We start from the raw sequence: 16,202 nt of genomic DNA on the forward strand, positions 1-16,202 counted from the left end.
TAGAAATTCTTGTTGAGGGAGAAAAAGATGCAGACAAAGTAATATTTTGTGTTCTGTAAAACCTCTAAAGTATTTAAAATTAAAATTATGTTAAGTTATGATTTCCTTAATGAAAACATTGGTTAGTTTACTGAAAATCTTATGACTTCCTTACAGGAACTATATATCTTAAAATAGATTTAAGTAGCATGATAAGAAAAAGGGTTTTTTTTCAAAATCTGTTTCTCTGTGCTGAATTTATATGGCTTCTTTTAAAGTGAACATGTTAAAAAAAAAAATCTGTTTCAACTGCACATTTAATCTTCTCAGGATTTTCTTCATTTCATCTATCTGCATCTCAAGTTATTTGCTGATTCTTTTCAAGGGAATAACTAATCTAAGGAAAAATGTGAAGACAATTACACGCTCTCCTAAGTATTTTCCTCTTGAAATCTTTCTCTTTCCTTTTTTTGTGATTCAGTCCAAACTGTTTCAGGTTAAATCAGCTGAAGCATTTCAAAACAGTTGCCAGCTTCTGGGTTTTCCAGAGCTCACCACTGGGTAAGATGACAATGGTTAAAGCCAAAGGAAGATAAGGATGGGACTGACTGGGAGATCCAGAAAAAAGTTTCTATCATTGAACCATATCTGAATCTGGTAACATTCTTAGATGGACCCATCTAAGAATGGAGGAAGGAAAACAACTGATGTTGCTCCTGCTGGAACCATGCAACTCCTCACTAATGTCCCTGCTTACAATTGGGCTAACTGTCTGGTTCTCAATGGACCACCCTTATCCTTCTTTTGTGAAATTTAGGAATAGACATGTTAGAATTGATTGCCATCCGGAAGTTGTTTGTTCTGCTAGGACTTTGGGGGCACGGTTCCTTCTAGTCACCGCTGACTCCTGGCGATCACCTGGACAGGTCCCTGCAGTTTTCCTTGCAAGATTTCAGAAGTGGTTTGCCATTGCCTCTTTCGTAGGGCTGAGAGAGAGTGACTGGCCCAAGGTCACCCAGTTGGCTTCATGCCTAAGGCAGGGCTACAACTCACAGTCTCCTGGTTTCTGGCCTGGTGCCTTAACCACTACACCAAAATGGCTCTTGCTAGGACTTTAGCAGGACACTATACTTGGAAAGGGGAAAGAAAGACCAGTATCTTTTTTTTTAACAATCTAATTTGGAAAATATCAATTGCAGGCTTTTCAATCTTGTGATGAATGGACTTTTTCTTACTAAAACCCGAATGATGTCCCTTCTGATTCAGACTGCATCTGTCTTGAAATATCCATAGTTCTGGCTTGAAGGAGGGAGCCTTAATCTACATGGCAACAGAGACTACTGGAAAAGCATGATTTATTATGACAGTAATACAAAGAGAGGTCATTTATCCTGCACTGTTCCAGCATGTGCAAGAGTCTCCCTAGATCTTCCATGGCGAGTCTATATGAAATCATCAGCATGAAGAGCTGTGGGGTTGAAGCAAATGGTTATACAAGAACTCCAGCAGCAAATAAGAGCTTCCATTGCATTTTGCATCTATGTTAAAAATATGTGTTTTCTTATATGGACATTTTAGAGCTAATTACCAAGCTGTTTCTGATAACCCCTTTTCAGAAGTAAACTGAATGTATTTAGTGAATCTAATTCATTAATATGTGTTTATAGGATTGCAGCCTCAATGAATGATATGGCCAAACTGAATCGCCCTAGGGTATAGAAAGCTGCACGATACTGAGTTAGAACATTGGTCTCCCTAGTTTTGTCACTAGCTGGTGAGAACTCTTCAAGATTTCAAGAAGAGGCTTTTCTATTTCTGTCTTGGATATATTAAAGTGCTGTATTATAAGCAAGGTCTGTCTCCTTCTGCTTGAAGCAGTAGAAAAGGTTTGATTATAAGGAACTACTGCTGTTGAATATAATAGGGCTATAGTTTGAAAAAACTAATCTGGTCTCTACTTGTTTACATTCTATTGCTTGAAGGAAACTAGATGATGCAAATGTTACTTAATTGCTAAACTATCTTTCACAGTATGATCCAGAGGTAATGATCTGAATGCCTGAGATATTTCTTTTCTCGGGCCTTGGGATAGGGTGGTTGTGAAGCCCCTTTTAGTTTTGCTGAGTTTTGTCTGGTTTAAGACTGGGTGTTCTTTTGGTTGGTCAAGTTTTCTTTTTATAGGCATTATTTCTTGTTTATTTTTAAGTCACCCAGAGTCATCAGAGAATCAGGCGGCCTTGAAATCAGAATGAATGAATGAATGAATACAATAGGGATCTGCAAGTCCTGCTAAGTAACTCAACTGGGTTCAATTAATTCTCTGGCACTAAAAAATAATTAAGTTACTCACAATGTTCATCAGGGTCAGAAGATACTTCTGAACATGTTCCTTCCCATGGAACTGTACAACTGAATCATCAACTCCAAGAAGCACTTCAATGTTGTAGTCATCATCAGCTGCATGTCTTGGATATCTCCTCCTCTTCCTTGTGGAACTGATCTCATCTTTCAATAGATACAACATGCTGTCTAGATTGCTCAGATCAGCCTCTAGAAGAAATTGAAATAAAAATTTGTGTTTGTATTTTAGATTTAATTTCTTATTCTTTCACAATGTGGCATTTTCCAGATGTTATAAGACTGAAACACCCACCCTGCTTGGCTTGTAATATCTTTCAATTACAGCAGCTGGTAATTCTGGGAGACACAGTCCCCACACATCTGGAGGAGACAGTTTGGAGAAGGCTGCTAGAGATGTTATCATGCCCAAATAAGTAAGACCCAAGAGGTACTTCCATAAATACTGCATCTGTCTTCAGTGAATCCAGGACATATTATTAACCTTAAATTGACTCGTTTTCCTTTTTAAAAATTTTTTCAAACACATAGCGCTTCACAACAGCTGTCCCTGTCTTGGTTATATCACATTTAGAGGGCTATAATATATTTGCATACAACTTCAGTTGCCAAGTGCTAGACTGCCAACCAATACAGAGAGTTAAGGATCATATGATACTAATATTGCAAAAGCTATATATTGTCAAATGCTTTATGGTCTCAGACTGAACAATCTTCAGTCACTAAAACCAGTAGGGGATGTACTACTGAGGGCATCCACGTTTGCAAAATTCTACCTGTTATATGTATGAACCAGTTTTCTTTGAGTTATTTCAGAAGTTCAGTATGGATTCCCTTGGGAATCGTAATTCCCTCTTTTCCATTTTCAGAAAAGTATCCACTTCCATCTTTTCAAATTAGCCTTTACTGGTGCTTTAATAGCTCTTATTGCTGTTTCAATTGATAGTATGGGTTTAACATTTAGGGGGTAAATATGATTTGATTTTATATTTCTGAAATTATTTGTTTGGTTTTATAATTTTGTACACTAAACAAATAACTATACAATTTCATAAAATAAAGATTTTTAGCCAACATGTTTCTCAAAGTACAGGAAGGCATAAGATGTCAAAGCAGGAGTACATTAAACAAGGATGTAAACATCTAAGATAAAAATGAAATAAACAGCAGATAGGGTCAAATTAAATTAATTTTCTTCTCCAATATCTAAGCTATATCTACATCAGCTGGATAATTTGGACTTGTCCAGTTATAATAATAATTACATTACATTACATTACATTATGGATAGTAGATATGGATCATGAATTGTAATCCAAGTATAAGTATATAATATACTTATATTTCACATTGAAAGGAGAATAATTTGGCATGATTTCTTTATGAGAAATTTTGCCAAATAATTAGTGGTGGCATGTGTATGTATCTGTGTGTTTTAAAAGGCACATTCTGTATGAATATGTATGTACATATTGACAGGCAGTCAGAAGACAGTGCACACTGCTGTATCAAGCAGAATGGGAAAATATTACTAATTGGTTGAAAAATAAAACAAAATCACTATGCTAATACATCTGATTTTTTTTAAGTACCACTGCTGTCTTGCTCTACAATCACCTTGTATACAGATGTGAGAAATACAGGAAAAGGAGATGAATAATATGACTTGGTACAATAAGAAGTTGTAATCAGCATTTCACAGATTTTTGTAGGATAATTCATATTAAAATATCAATATGAAGACAAGCAAAAGTGGTCTCATGCTTTTGCTCATTTTTCACTGACCTCTTCATACTGATATTTAAATAACTGTAAAAAAGAATGTACAAATATAAAAGTAATTATTTCACTGATATCTAACATGAGAGAAGTGAAGTGTGCTAGCGATTCAAAGTTTTGCATATTTAAGTTTTTCATAAGGGCAAATATATAATATACAAATATCAAGTAGCCACTAAAAACATGAAATAAAACAAGGATTTGAGCGTCAATTTAACAAATGTTTGAAATTGATTTTGATGCTTGGTCTCTAGCAGAGGAAAATAATTTATATAACTGTCTTGATAAATATAATTTTGATATATATTTATCTTAGTTATGTAACTTTTCCTACATTTTAATTCTTGCAATAGCTAGAAACAATAACAATGACATAAACTATAAAATGAATATGTTCTATACAATTCATTACTATTACTTCCAAAAATACATATATAGAAAGTTCTGATTAATCAAACTTACTTGGGTCTAAAACTTCTGTGCTATCTGCCAACGATGAGGAACCAGCAGCTGTACAAGAGTTATTGGTAACAATCCCCAACAACCCCATTTAATAGGGCCTGTGGCGAAGGATGCTAAGAAATAGAGTGCAACACTGAGGTTGCCCATCCCTGTGGCCCTATATAGTAACCTGCCACAAGTTCTTGAACAGCCTTTCCTCCAGATGTGCAGACTATCAGAATTCACTAGATTTTCTATGCTGTCTGAGAGTTCTTGGAGTTGAAGTTCATAGATCTGGTGTGGTTGGGGAAAACTGCCTTAGGGGCTGTTCCTTGCAGTAATAGTTTCTCAAGGTCATTTAACTGTTTAGTTTTCCCAAACCTGTGCACTTTGAATATGTTGAATGTCCATCATTGCTGGTTATCAGGACCATTGGCCATGCTATTTGGATACGTAAGTTTTTATATCTAATATATCTGAAGGACAAGCAGTTGGGGGAAAAACGCCTTTTAAATCAAAACATCAATGAGGAATGTTTTCTAAAATAAAAACATTTTCTAAAAAAAAAAAAATTCTGACATCAGACAAACATTTTTCCTGGTAATGAAGAGAAAGATCCTAACACTATAGGCCATCATGGATAAATAAAAATATTTTAATGATTTATTGGTTTGATTGAGCACTCTATTTTTGCTATTTGTTTTGTTTGTACTGTATTTATTGTGAGCTGCTTACACAATAGGGCATACGTGCCCTAGTAATTAATTAATTTGAATAGTAGGCACCATCAAATAGCAGTAAAATGGCAAGACATAGGTAGAAAATAACCCTTGGCTGAAATGCAACAGGAAGAAGGAAGTGCTGAATCTATTTTGGCTATTCTCTATCCCAATTTTTTTTCATCTATGTGAGCTCCAAGACCAGAAATGAGCTCAACCAGTGAAATGGCTGTGACAGGTGAAGGCTTCATAACTCCTCACCTATTCTTTCCTTCTTCATTGGTCAGTCATAACCTATAGTCAAAGTTTATCATCTAAAGGTTCCCTTTTATGTAACCCAACTGTATATCTGCTTTGACCTGTTGCCAGCATTACAATGATAGAAGTCTGCTAGTCATTAATTCCATCTTCCTCTCTGTCTTGCTAATTATAATTTTACTACATTATTCATCCTCACCTTTTCTTATTTCTTATTATATCCAAGTGACCTCTACTTGTCTTTTATCTTACCCAGTGCATTTCCCTCTAAGACAGTAAGCCTCTTCATAATTTATAAATCCTCTTTTCACAGCAATGTTGCATTTGGAATCTTACTCTGTACATCTTACATCAGAAAATTAGGCAAATCAAGCAGGCTAAACTGCAAGGGAGGTACCATGAGATGAAACCAAATTGAAGTTTCGGCTTATTATTGTACACTGCGTGCTGACAATTGTTCCTTTATTCCATCCTGATTCAGAAAACACTTTGGTATGGGCATGACTGAAAACATGTGTTTGGTTATTGCTGAAGTCAAAAGAAGAGTATGCATATAAAAAATGTATCTTAAATGAGGACAGAGTGATGGATAAAGGTCCATTTTTCACTTGTGAACAGAGTGCAGAATGAAGGCCAGCCGGGGCAAACTTTATTAGGTCCTAAAGAAGGGATGGAAGGCAAATGAATGGATCTGCATGGGCCAGAACAAGAAGAGGGCTGCCAAAAGAGATTCCTGCATTCCTCCCGAGAGGAATTTCCACAAAGGCCATTAAGAGAAAGGTGAAGGCTGAGAGAGATGAGTGACATTACAGAATGTCTTTTGCTGAAGACAAGCAACCCCTGTCCTATTGAGAGCAACCAACCTCTGACCCAGGCCTCAGAAGAAGCTGACAGGAGCATAACAAATGATTTTGGAAAAGAGGGAGTCGGAGGAGAGATAAGCGATAGTATCACGGTAAAAGCCTCAGAGCTAAGCTGTGAAACAATAAAGGATAACAAAAATGCTAACAAGAGATAGGGATGGTGAAGGGAAGATCTCTCGATGTTCAGGTACAGAAAGGTGCAGTTAAGTACAGGGAGAGATTAAAAGCTAAACATAGTGGCAATGCGGAAGACCACTGTTATTTCGAGGAGTTTAGGTGACATAGTTTGATTTCTCCTGTACATGTTAAGAAAGCTCACTTTGAACCATAATAATGTTTAGCTGGCTTGTTTTTCACTTTTACTTAGAAGTCAGGGGGGAGAAAACCCTCAGGACTGTTTAGGTTAAGCTTAGGTTAGCTTATCTATTGCAGTTCTCAGGCTCTGGAATTTTTGATGAGCAGGTATCACATCTGGTCAAGGTCACTTTCAGAGCCCCTGACTCCAAAACAGAGTCATGGGATTGCAGTGCCAGACTTTGATAAAACGCCCTGGCATTGCCCCTGGAATTGGGAGCGTGGACACAGGCCTTGGGACTAGGTGCTGTGTTAACAAAACCATCTTGAGGTCGCTCGGCTGCCACCATATGGTAGCTCCTGACAGTAGGGGAAGAGTTTTATCATCTTGCTTGGTATGTTAAGTTTTTATACTATGCTTATCTATTTCAGTTTAATTCTATCATGTGCTCTTGTATTCCTGTTTAAATCTGTTTGCTAGAGTTAACAATAAAGCTCAAAATCTCCTTACCTACTGGTGTATTCATTGTCTCTGGATCTAAAAGAACTAAAAGAATCAATTGCCTGGGCACCTCATCACTGCCTTGACAATTGGCAAAACACTAAAACAGAAATCTAACTATATCATTCTTAAACCTTATCCCTCTCTATTTTTAAGAATTTGTTCCTTCCTATCTTACTGTCCCATCAGCAGTTTGCTTAGTCTTGCAAGTTTACTTATTTCCTGTTATTGCCCTAAAGGCCATATCAAAGCTAGCTTGGCTTTTATTAAATGTAATCAAAATTAACATTAAAACATATTAATGGGTACTAATAATTTTCCTCTCACATTACTTTAAATTATTTGATGCAAGTATCTCATATATGTTGTATATAACTGCATAATAAAGCCATTTCTTTGTACTAAAGCCCTTATTTCCTGCCTGGTTGCTAATATCCCTTATTGGAAGGACCTATGACATGCACAATCAAAAATTTGTCCCCAAATTGTGGGAATGACGACTCATAAATCACCTGAAGTCTGATGGGGCTTAACCAGTCCAAAGGCTATTACTGTATAATCAAACCTCTGATAATGAGAATCAAAGGCAGTTAAATAATCATGGCTGTCTTTCATGCAAATCAGATTGTAGGCTCCTCTGAGGACCAATTTGACAAAAATACAGACCTTCTGCAGCCATTCAGAGAGTACAGAAATTAGAGAAAAAGGGTACTAATCCCTACAGCTTATAATCAAGAACTTAATGTAAGAGCACTGGTGAGGGATGAGGAGGGGTGAATAAAACTATTCTGTAAGTTCTCACTGATAAACTACAAATGTTCTACTATGGGACATGTGTGTTTTTACAACTAGCAGTTTTGCTTATCAAACACGAAATCTGAAGACATATTTGGAGACATTATGTATTATGCAATGAAAAATGATAGATCAAAAATGGACTCCAATAAATCATAGCATTATAAAATAGTCAGCATGATCTGTAGGCTAGATATTAGCCTTAGTGAACTCTGAAAAAAGTGTGTTTGTTTGTGTGTTCAGAGTCACAGCCCAAATTATACATATGGCCACTCATCTTTGCTTCCTCTTGAGTCTGTTTATGTTTCTTCTCTTCAGAAAAGATCTAATGACCGATTTTCTCCAGCTGCTTTCTTTGCCATTACTCTCAGACCTTGTCTTAACACTCTGAACCATTTACAGAGTTAACCTATGAACAGAAGTTTTGCATGACCAAGATCAAAGAAGGCCTTGGGCAACTCACTGACCATGTTTAGATGACACCCAAGCTTAATTTGTCATGAACATGTCCACTTGTATGTGGTATCTCTGCCTTATAAGCCCAATGTCTCTTGCTTATTTAGAGTTTATTTCAGTAATATCATGATCAAGAGCTCTATGACATATCCACCACTAACCTGAGGGGGGAAAAATCCTTAAAAGTCATTTGTTTTAATCAGAGAAGATGCCAGAGGACATCGCTGCTTCCTCTTGCATCACTCTGTTTGTCTGAGGATTACAACATGTTTTCTGCCATTGTTCTGGCAACAACAGTTGCCAGCATGATTGCCATCATCTTTTTGGGTTCTATATATTCCATACCACCAACATAACCCTCCATCACTGCAAACAAAGAGATTGAATTGCATGTTTTCATGGCATTTCGGTACATTTTTGTAACCCTTGCAATTTTAGAAATAATTCAAACTGTAACCTTCTTCAAATATTCTCTCTCTCAAGTGATTCAAAATCCCAATACTCAACTTCTATAATTGCACAGAAGCACCCTCCCCCCGCATCATGACTTCCAATAGCTCTTGAGTTCAAAAGTTTGCAAATTATGAGAATGGGGTACTCCAGATACATTAGGGTTTACCAGGCTAACTTATTCTCCTTCTACTTTCTTTCCTAGTTTAGACATTGTAGGAGAAGAACCATGTTAGTCTATGTTAGCCAAAAATCAATATCATCTTTTCAGACTAACAAATTTTATTAAAAGGCATAAGCTATTGTAAACTACAGCTCCTCAGATGCATGGAGTGACTAAACTGATATAGGATTTAAACTGGGATGAGGGGTGGAGGCAAAAACGGGTAGGGAAGGCAGGGTGGCTATGCAGATCTTGGTTACATGTGAGACAACTGCAAGAACCTTATCAATTAACAATTGCAATGTATTAAAAAACCATTGTTTTCTTGAGATCTTCTGTGATAGCCCCAAATTTTATGACGTATGTGAGTTCAGCAGTCTCTTGCTCAATTGTGCTGATAACATTTCTTTCTTCCAAAACAACTGTAATGGAGAGTCCTAGGATGTTAAAATGCTCCAGTATTACTTTGTCCTTGTTTGGGTCCTGATGCCAAACTTGTCCATTAATTCTTGTGTGCAAAGTCTGGCTTGTTTGTCCTATGTAGAATCTGCCTTGCTGGTAGATGATGGCATATATCACATTAGAGCATGCAAAGACACCTCTAATCTTGTGTGTGAAGTTGTTGGGGCCTGTGATGGTGCTGTTGGTATCAATGTGGGAGCAAAGTAGACATTTGGGTTTGTTCCAAGTTTGGTTTCTAGGTTAGTATCATTGTTGTATTGTTTCTTTTTGCTTGTGAGAATCTGCTTCAGTCAGTATGCAAATATGGGACTGATACCAGGAACAGGCAGTGTCACTGTCCAGTAGGGTTATAACTTCATGTGTTTCAGTGAGTCGAGCTGTGAGCAGTAGATGACAACCAACAGTTATGATGTTTTGTTTTTGTGGTCTGCTTTTAATAAGTCCTCTATTTGGCTCTATTGATTCTCTATTTGACTGAACTATCCACTCAGTGAAATCAATAGAGACTGAAGAATCAAAGCAGTTTTTCCAAACCTAATGTTGTCCAGATAAATTGGGACTACAGCTCCCAGAATCCCTAGGTAGCTTCTGGTTAAAGTGATTAGGAAAAGTGGAACTCATACTGGCAGGCACCAGGCAGAAGATTACTCTAGAGGGAAAGCTGCTTAAAAGTGGAAAGCTATTGTTTCTCCCTGTCAATTTTTACACAAATTCTTAATGCCTGATCTTATTATCTGACTAGGATTTGGGGAAAGGCACTTTCTCTGCCAGCTTCATAAGGTGAATGTGTTCAGGGCTATTTTCATTAACCTCTGCCAATGCAGCATCTATTCACCAACCAAAGATGATTAAATTACAGAAAATTGGCCCATTTAATGACTATGAAGGCAATCCTTTGGCATTGCGAATGACATCTCTAACAATCTCATTTTCAATTTGAGAAGGGTGAAATGCCAAGGCTCAGTACAAGGTTTGGATGACAACAGACAAGTTGGATATGTAATCCTTGTATTTCTAAGTAAACCATCTCTTTCTCAGAAAAGGGAAATTATATTTCATTACTATAAAATAAGTATGTAAGTAATACAAGCCCTTGTAAACAATTTAGTATCACAAATAACATATAGAAAATAATCAACTGCACTTTTATAGCAATTCTGCAATTTTGCAAGACCTTAAGCATAAACAAGCCTCACTAAACTATGGAGTTTGGAGAACTTCCAGGGAAGCAATCACTTGTTCTACAACCACCTTTATTTCTGAATTTTACAAAAGGTGGAGGGCCCAAAAAAATCACCTGCTAAAATAATAACTCATTAAAGAAGAAAATGGAATATACAGAATGTCTTTTGATTAATATTGCTGTAAACAGTGTTCAGAGTTTTTTCATAATGCAGCATTTATTTATATAATTGTTTATTCAATTTTTACATTGCCCAACTCCCAGCGACTCTGGACAGTTCACAAATAAAAGCTCAGAGAACAATAAAACAATCCAATAATAAAAACAAGGAACAAAAGAAACAAAAACCAGGCAACAACCAAAAGTAAACCCACACTACCCAGAATGTATTTTGATACATGGGGATTCATTTGTTAAATGTACTTGGGAAGGTGTGGACCAAATTCTGATTGAAAGAGTATGAGAAATGACAAGGATTAAACTATCAGAAGTAAAGTGCAGTTTTGTGCCAGGAGTATGCAGACCAGATTTTGCTTCCTAGCACATCTCTGAGAAATACAGGAATGTAAAGAAAAAAATATAAGTACTTTATTGATTTAGGAAAAAAAAAACATACGATAAATTGAAGAGGCTTGAATTGTGGAATGTTTTGCACAAATACGGAGTTGAAGGTTGGTTGCTGAATGCAATAAAGATCATATAGGAAGTAAAGGATATGTGAGAATAATGGAATGTTTAGTGAATGGTTCAGTATTGAGCAAGAAGTAAGGAAAGGCTGTGTGAGATTAGAATGGGGTACTTAAGAATGGTATTTGATGAAATAAGAAAATATAGGGTCAAGAATGAATGTTAATTCAGTATCAAAATCAGTAAACCTGATTAAAAGAAGTATATTGAAACTGTTTGGTAATATCAAAAAAATGAATGAGGGTTCATTTGAATGAATTACAGAACCGATACATGAAGAAAGACTGAATGCTTAAGAGGACAGGAGAGACCGAAAAAGTCCTGGGTGGAAATGGATGAAATCATGAAATTTAAAGAACAAAGGCCATCTATGAAATAACATATGGATGTGGATGGATGCAAGGATGGTTTGCAAGAATGAAAAATATGGGGAATTATAATGATTAGTGCTAGCATAAACTAGCTTTAGGTGTTTTCTTTTTCTTATTGCATGCTTTTAATTTCCTTAGCTTATTATTTATTACTTCTTTTCTGCACTCTGCACAATGTTGTTTTCCGCAGAAGGGAATGGGGTAACGGGTTGGGTACACATATATAGCTGATTATAGTGGAGGAACCAAACAGGCATGAGTGAACTGTTTGTCCCCATGAACAAACACACAATTAATTCCTTCTAAGCCAAGATTCTCCAGAATCTTGTTGAACATTCCATGCAAATGTGTCTTCTATCTACCATCATAGTAAATGTTAATGTCAAAAAAATAATACCTTACCTGCTAAGAATGAAATCAAAGTGTCACATTAACCACAATGTGACATTCCCAGGTCTTATTTAAAATTGTACTTATAAAGATTTATTTCTTTCAGAAAGAAAGGGAAGGGAAGGGAAGGGAAGGGAAGGGAAGGGAAGGGAAGGGAAGGGAAGGGAAGGGAAGGGAAGGGAAGGGAAGGGAAGGGAAGGGAAGAATGAGTGCCCTGATTTTAATTATGCCTGAACAAGGCTGTTGTTTAGAATAATGTTTCGGAACCCTCATAATTTTGTCTGGTTTTTTGTAGGCAGAGTTTTGTCAAATGTATGGGAGAGCTGGGTATAACTAATTGAAATTTCAGTGTATTTGCATTAGTCCTTTACTGAAGCTGCTGTATCTGGCCCAACATTTAAGAGAATACATGAATTAAATGTTGGTGCTGGAGTATAAAACCAGCATCACAACCATGCTTAACTTGTCAAACTGCTTTCTTCCACACCACTGGGAATAGGCCGGTGATTTGAACTGGAGAAAAAAAGTATATGCGCATCACAGAATGTCAGAATGCATCCGCCTTAGCGTGAGAGGTTGAACCTTTCAAGTTCTTCGTTAATAAGTGGTCTTTAAGGTATCATGCAAAAAAGGATTGAGAGAGCAAGAGAGCAAAGCTGCTCAGAGAAGACCTGACTTTCAGTAAGATATTTTCAGTTCCAAATACATTCTCTCTCTGCTGATTCATATTGTTTCCTAAATCAAGTTTTATATTAGCTCCTTCCAGATTAAGCTTTCCTTTCTGTAACTAGTGGCAATTAATGGATGCACCAAAAAAAATGCTAAGGCTTGAATTTAAAATCTTAATCTAGCTAAGGTTTATGGCGTGGTGCCAGGTACTGAATCAGAAAGATAACAAGTTCAGAATCCTGTCAACCATTTGAAAATCAGCAGGAATGAGAGAACAGCTGGAATTAGGTCACTGAAAATTGGAAGAAGGGAAAGAAAATATGACTTTGAAACTTCCCCAGCACCAGGGAACACACTAGTCTGCAACTGGTTTTGTAATCCCAAACCATCATAGAACAGAAGAGTCCAGCTCGGCTTGGCCAAACAGAAAGAGCCAAAAATCTGGAGCCTGCCAGGGAAATGAATAGGCTTGTCAGGTTTTTGTTAGATTCTCCATCCAAGTCACAAGGTATTTTTAGTATGACAGAGTCAGACCTTCTGAGGCCTTGCAAGCAGGGGAAAGAATTCCTAAATACACCTACACGCTGAGCCGTCAGGTTCTATAGCAAGGCCTGTGTTTTTTAAAAAATAGAAGGAAAATGTTTTCAACCTTGCTAAAGGAAAGGGCAGATCGTTCCTAAGATTATTACCCAAAATGCTGGGATACAAAACTTCCAATTAAGTTCCATATTTGAAGGATTTATATATGGATTTTTATATCTGTTATTTTATTTTTATTTTTTTAATTTGCGCTCAGTCATTACTGACTCTGCAGTGACTGCTTGGACAAGTCCTTGCAGTTTTCAAGGCAAATGTTTCGGAAGTGGTTTGCCAGAGCCTCCTTCCTAGAGCAGAGCCCAGCTGGCGCGCGCAGGAGGCGGGGTTTCCGTTGCTTCGCGCCCTTCTCGGGTGAGCACGGTTTCGCGTTTTACCGGCAACTGCTCCCGACTCCTTTTTTCCAAGGCGCCGCAAGCATTTTTCCTCCCATCGGAGTGAGAGTACCCATTTATCTACTCACGTGAGTTTTCGACCTGCTGGGTTGACAGGAACTGGGGAGGAAACAGGAGCTCACCCTGTTTAACGTGAAGGCTGGACTCGAACCGCTGAAGCGTCAGCCATTTCTGGCCAGCAACTTTCAGCGTCATTAAGCCGCTGCACCCCCTTATTTTATAATACTAGCATTATAACTGAGCATGGCTCCCCATTCAAAATACTGCCAGCTTACAAGGCATGGTATGAGACTCTTGTTGGTTTTTTTTATATATGTCATCCTTCCACAAATTGAACTGTGGAACAGAACTGGACAGTTTGCAAATTGTTTAAAACTTAAAACAGCAACAAGAAGAGACAAAAAGAAGGGTAAAGATGGCAGGATGATAAAACTGGATGGGAACAAAGGAAAATAACCCACATAGTCTAAACAGAGGCTTCACTCACCCTTTGCATTCTTAAAAATAATTGAGGACCACAAGGAGCTTTGGTTCCTGTGGGTTATATATATCGATATAGATAGATATATACTGTATTAAAAATTAAACCTGAGCAATGTTAACATATTTATTTATTTAACTTTGTGGAGTCCTTAAAAGGGTCTTGGGAACCCCCAGGGGTTTCCAGATCACACTTTGAGAACCGCTGCTCTAGGACAAACTCACCAAGAGCAAAGGTTGCTGGGAGGCCGGGAAGTCTCCGGCCTCCCATTGGGGGAGATGGGTGGCATACAAATTTGAAAATAAATAAATAAATAAATAAATAAATAAATAAATAAATAAAGTCTGGCGGGCAGCTATTCTCCCAATCAGAAAATACTGTAAAGCTTAGGAGACTGTCAGGAAAAAAAGAAGCAGATTCTTTGGGGAGGCCAGGATCCAGGATGCACCAGTGCTTGATTTGTGGCCAAGACTGTGAAAGCATCAAAAGTATTTCCAAATGAAAACATGGGCTTCTCTCCTTGTGTGGTACAACCCATTATTGCTCCTGCTCCTACAGACACATTCGTCTCCTGCATGATGTTACAAACGATTGAGAATGGTATATGAATTGATCGTCCTTTCTCTTCCAATGGTTAATGCTATAACTCAGCAGTATTTTCCAAAGCTTCCTTAAATTTTGTGCCATATTTTATATAGATTTAAATAGATTTTCTCAAAGAATCTATTTCATGTCTGTCTCCTGAAATCATCGTTGCTGAAAAATCTCCTGGCATATAAATTATCCCATGACAAATCTTGTGGCAATGAATATTTCATTATATTAATTGTTCCATTTTTAACATGAAACAGGACACTTTGGCTATCTTATGTAACATTTTAATGAAGTGTGAAATACTCAGCCATTTTTATATCCCCTCCTAACCTTTCTTAATACTGCTGGGAGCTTCTAGCAGCAAACGAGTTCTTTTAGCTAACATTCAACTTTCTTTCTCAATTCATTTCTCTGACCTTTTATTTTGACATTTTCACCTCATACATTAATTTCTTCCTGTACAGAATACTGAGCCATTGTAATTACTTATACTTAAACCATTTATTGAAAATTTCTGAAGTATTTCATTTTAAAAAGCCCACACATATCAAACAGGAATACATTTCACAGTGATCGTTCATCCTTCAGAGAGACATTTTGCCAGAAGGCAAAAGAAGCAGAAATCAAATTGCTCCAAATGATATCTCTCAATTTTAGTGAAAAACTATGTCACTGTTGCTATTGTGAGATACCTGAAAATCGCCAGGCTGTGAACCCATGATGTACTTCTACCACTGAGACACCCTCTTATGTGTTGTGGGCAGGCAATGTTCATAAGCTCGAATATATTAGAAAGAAATTCCATATTCTCCACAGCCTTCAGAAATGGCTGGGGCAGGTTGGCACCAATCTCCATAGTTCTGGAAAACTTGAGAAAATTAATCCCAAGGAAATTTTTAAAGGAAAACTGCCCTGCCATCTAAGCAAGGACTCTGTAAAATGCACTGCTCTTGTGGCACCGAGGAGAATAACTGGCAAGGTGATAAATAAAAAAACCGATGCCCAATATATATTGATGAAAGGCTTTTTCATCAAGGCAAAGACATCGTTGGATGCAGCCTTATGCGTGCATCTCTACAAAGTGATGTTTAGAATGCTAAAAGCAGAAGGAAGGACTGGCAGTCAAGGAATGATATCTGGGGGAAAGGGGCAGTGTCTTGAATTTTGGCCTCCTCTGACCCATCGATCCCAGCTAGTTCATCCATCCACTGGAGAACTAAAGCCAGAACTGCAAGAAGTGCTTCTGGAATAGAAAGCTAGGTCAATGGGAAACACGGAGAAAATAGAATTCAAATACAGGCTAAGGAGTCCTGTCATAT

General features: G+C 37.3%; 1 protein-coding gene across 2 annotated transcripts in view; it reads right to left on the reverse strand.

Moving 5' to 3' along the window:
- ADAMTS2 (ADAM metallopeptidase with thrombospondin type 1 motif 2) overlaps nucleotides 1-16,202 on the reverse strand; it is a 270,332-nt gene that overhangs the window by 87,404 nt on the left and 166,726 nt on the right. For both annotated transcript variants that reach the window (XM_088133820.1, XM_088133819.1), the window contains exon 4: nucleotides 2,330-2,529. In XM_088133820.1, coding sequence (XP_087989946.1) covers nucleotides 2,330-2,529 — 200 coding nt within the window. The remainder of the gene's footprint in view (nucleotides 1-2,329; nucleotides 2,530-16,202) is intronic.

The sequence above is a fragment of the Python bivittatus genome, unplaced genomic scaffold, assembly GCF_059951505.1.
Source record: "Python bivittatus isolate LINGU-HERP-01145 unplaced genomic scaffold, Pbiv_v1 ctg000080_np1212, whole genome shotgun sequence".
In the NCBI taxonomy this organism is placed as follows: Eukaryota; Metazoa; Chordata; class Lepidosauria; order Squamata; family Pythonidae; genus Python; species Python bivittatus.